This window comes from Polistes canadensis, unplaced genomic scaffold, assembly GCF_001313835.1.
Source record: "Polistes canadensis isolate GaletaPanama2010 unplaced genomic scaffold, ASM131383v1 scaffold_123, whole genome shotgun sequence".
Classification (NCBI taxonomy): Eukaryota; Metazoa; Arthropoda; class Insecta; order Hymenoptera; family Vespidae; genus Polistes; species Polistes canadensis.
In genome coordinates, this window is record NW_014569670.1 from 446,149 (window position 1) to 448,723 (window position 2,575).

Below are 2,575 nucleotides of genomic sequence, written 5' to 3' on the forward strand. Positions count from 1 at the left end.
AAGAAATCAAATTTCAGTGCACAACATGAACAAACAAATATATATATTTATTGATTGATAGTGCATAATTATTCAATGAATTCTCTGTACAAGAATTCGTATCTACAACGTGTTAAAAAAATAAATCAACTTTGTTCAATTAAAAAAGAAATCAAATTTTTGTGCGCAACATGAACAAAAAAATATATATATTTATTGATTGATAGTGCATAATTATTCAATTAATTCTCTGTACAAGAACTCGTATCTACAACGTGTTAAAAAAATAAATGAACTTTGTTTCAATTAAAAAGAAATCAAATTTCTGTGCACAACATGAACAAAAAAATATATATATTTATTGATTGATAGTGTGCATAATTATTCAATGAATTCTGTGTACAAGTAATCGAATCTACAACGTGTTAAAAAAATAAATGAACTTTGTTTCAATTAAAAAGAAATCAAATTTCAGTGCACAACATGAAAAAGAAAAACTATATATAATATATTTATTCATTGATAGTGCATTTATTCAATGAACTCTGAGAACAAGTAATTGAATGTACAACGACAGGAAAGAGAATTGACCTCATTGACCGATCATTGGGCCTAAGCACAGATTCATTTGGCCAATCGCGGGAAAAATACATTAGACGTACGCATTTTTTTCGTTATACCATTGATACGGGATAATAATAATAATAATAATGAGAATAATAAGAGAATAAAACGAGATAGAAGATTCCTAGAATTAAACGATTGATTACGATTAAGATTATCATCTATCCTGATTGAAGTACAATCGGATAACGTTAAATAAACGCCGGCGCTTTTGCAGATATAATAACACATTATTATTATAATTTAAGTTTCGAATATAGTTCAAACGAGTGCCAGCAGATTTTAATGAACATAATTCGCGCTTCCGCTTTTTATCATCGGGGCAAGATTTTATTATCTATAGTTATTTCTGATTCGTCATCTTTAGTTTCATCATCATCATCATTATCATCATTCGTCGTCGTAGTTTTTATAGTTTTTCGATGATATCGTACGAAAAATAAAAAAATGTTTATATATATATATTTTACTATTCTTTTATTTCTATATATATCGAATAATAATAATTGTACAATTTCTTTTTTTTTAGGGGTAGGAAGAAGGGGGAATACAACGAATAAGATTAATTTTCGTCATAATTTTCGATGATCCGTAAGAAAAAAAAAAATAAAATAACATAATATATTTATTAATAATTGTACAATATTTTTCTTTCTTTTTATTTAAGGAATAGAATTAATTTTTCTTCTCGTCCAATCGAAAAAATTATTATCGAAAAGTATAATACTGCAATGGGATTTATAATGGGTGTCCATTGGAAAAAGAAAATACAATAAAATAATCTAGTTAAACGAAGCCACCCCTAATCGGAAAGATAGATAGATGAATAGATAGATAATAAAAGAAAGAAAGAGAGATAGAAAGAGAAAAGAAAGTGATGGGAAAAAGGATTGTCTTCGTAATCCTTATCCTATGTGTCCGAAGAAAATTAAATAAAAAGAAAAAAAGAAACAATAAAATACAACCACGTCGTTGATACGTGTCAATTGATTAAAAAACAAAAAAAAAGGAAACAACGAAGATATTATTACATTAATCAAATTTAAATATTACTTTCTAATATTTTTGTAAATTATTTAATTACCTGTTAAAATTACGAGTAACGTTGAACGAATCCACATTTTTCTTGTTTAAGTAAAAACAATAAAAGAAGGGGTGGAGGGAGGAGGTACGAGAGAAAGAAAATAATTTTCAAGAAAGAAAAGAAAAAAAGTAAAACAAGATATAAATTATTAAATATTAATCGAATGTATATATAAATTAAAAAAAAAAATTAATTTGTTTCTTTAAGAATCTCGATGAATATAATAATCAATAATAAATATTTGTTATATATAAATAAAAAATTAATTTTTCTTTTTTAACCAAATGTGTGGAACAACGCGACACGAAACGAAACAATGAAAGGTAGACACCCTTGTCAATGGTTTAATATACACACATGTGGATCACACATATATACACACACATATGCAGACATACATATACACGGGTGCAGGTATTTTAGCAGAGTAAAGCAAGTGTAATACGACTGGTTGTATACGCGACGTAAATCTGACTGAATAAAACCCTCGAGATTACGTTAGAGATCAGGAGGATGAGGTGGTGGAGGAATTGGAGGATGAGGAGGAGGATGAGGAGGTGGTGGAGGAGGTGGTGGAGGTGGTCCCCGACCTATCGACGAGATTTAACGTGTTCAACGTCGTCAAACTATGAGCCTGGATGAAGTCAAACGTTGGTGACGACCAATAGTGATAACACATCCTCCCTCATCCAATTGACCGGCTTTTTAGCATCAAACTAACCGCTTGCTAACTAATTCTTATTATTCTTCTTATTCTTCCCCTTTTTTTTTATTCTTCATTTTTATTTTTCTATTTATTTTTCATTATCTATTAAATTTTTTCTAATTCAATTAAACTTTAATTAATCCAACAACAATTTGGTATTCGGTTCGATTAGAAATTATTTA

General features: G+C 28.2%; 1 protein-coding gene across 1 annotated transcript in view; it reads right to left on the minus strand.

Moving 5' to 3' along the window:
* Positions 1 to 1,797, minus strand: part of LOC106788059 (putative carbonic anhydrase 3) — a 7,192-nt gene extending 5,395 nt beyond the window's left edge. Inside the window, exon 1 of the mRNA XM_014750980.1 lies at positions 1,688 to 1,797. Coding sequence (XP_014606466.1) covers positions 1,688 to 1,724 — 37 coding nt within the window. The 5' untranslated portion in view covers positions 1,725 to 1,797. The remainder of the gene's footprint in view (positions 1 to 1,687) is intronic.
* Positions 1,798 to 2,575: the final 778 nt, after the last annotated feature.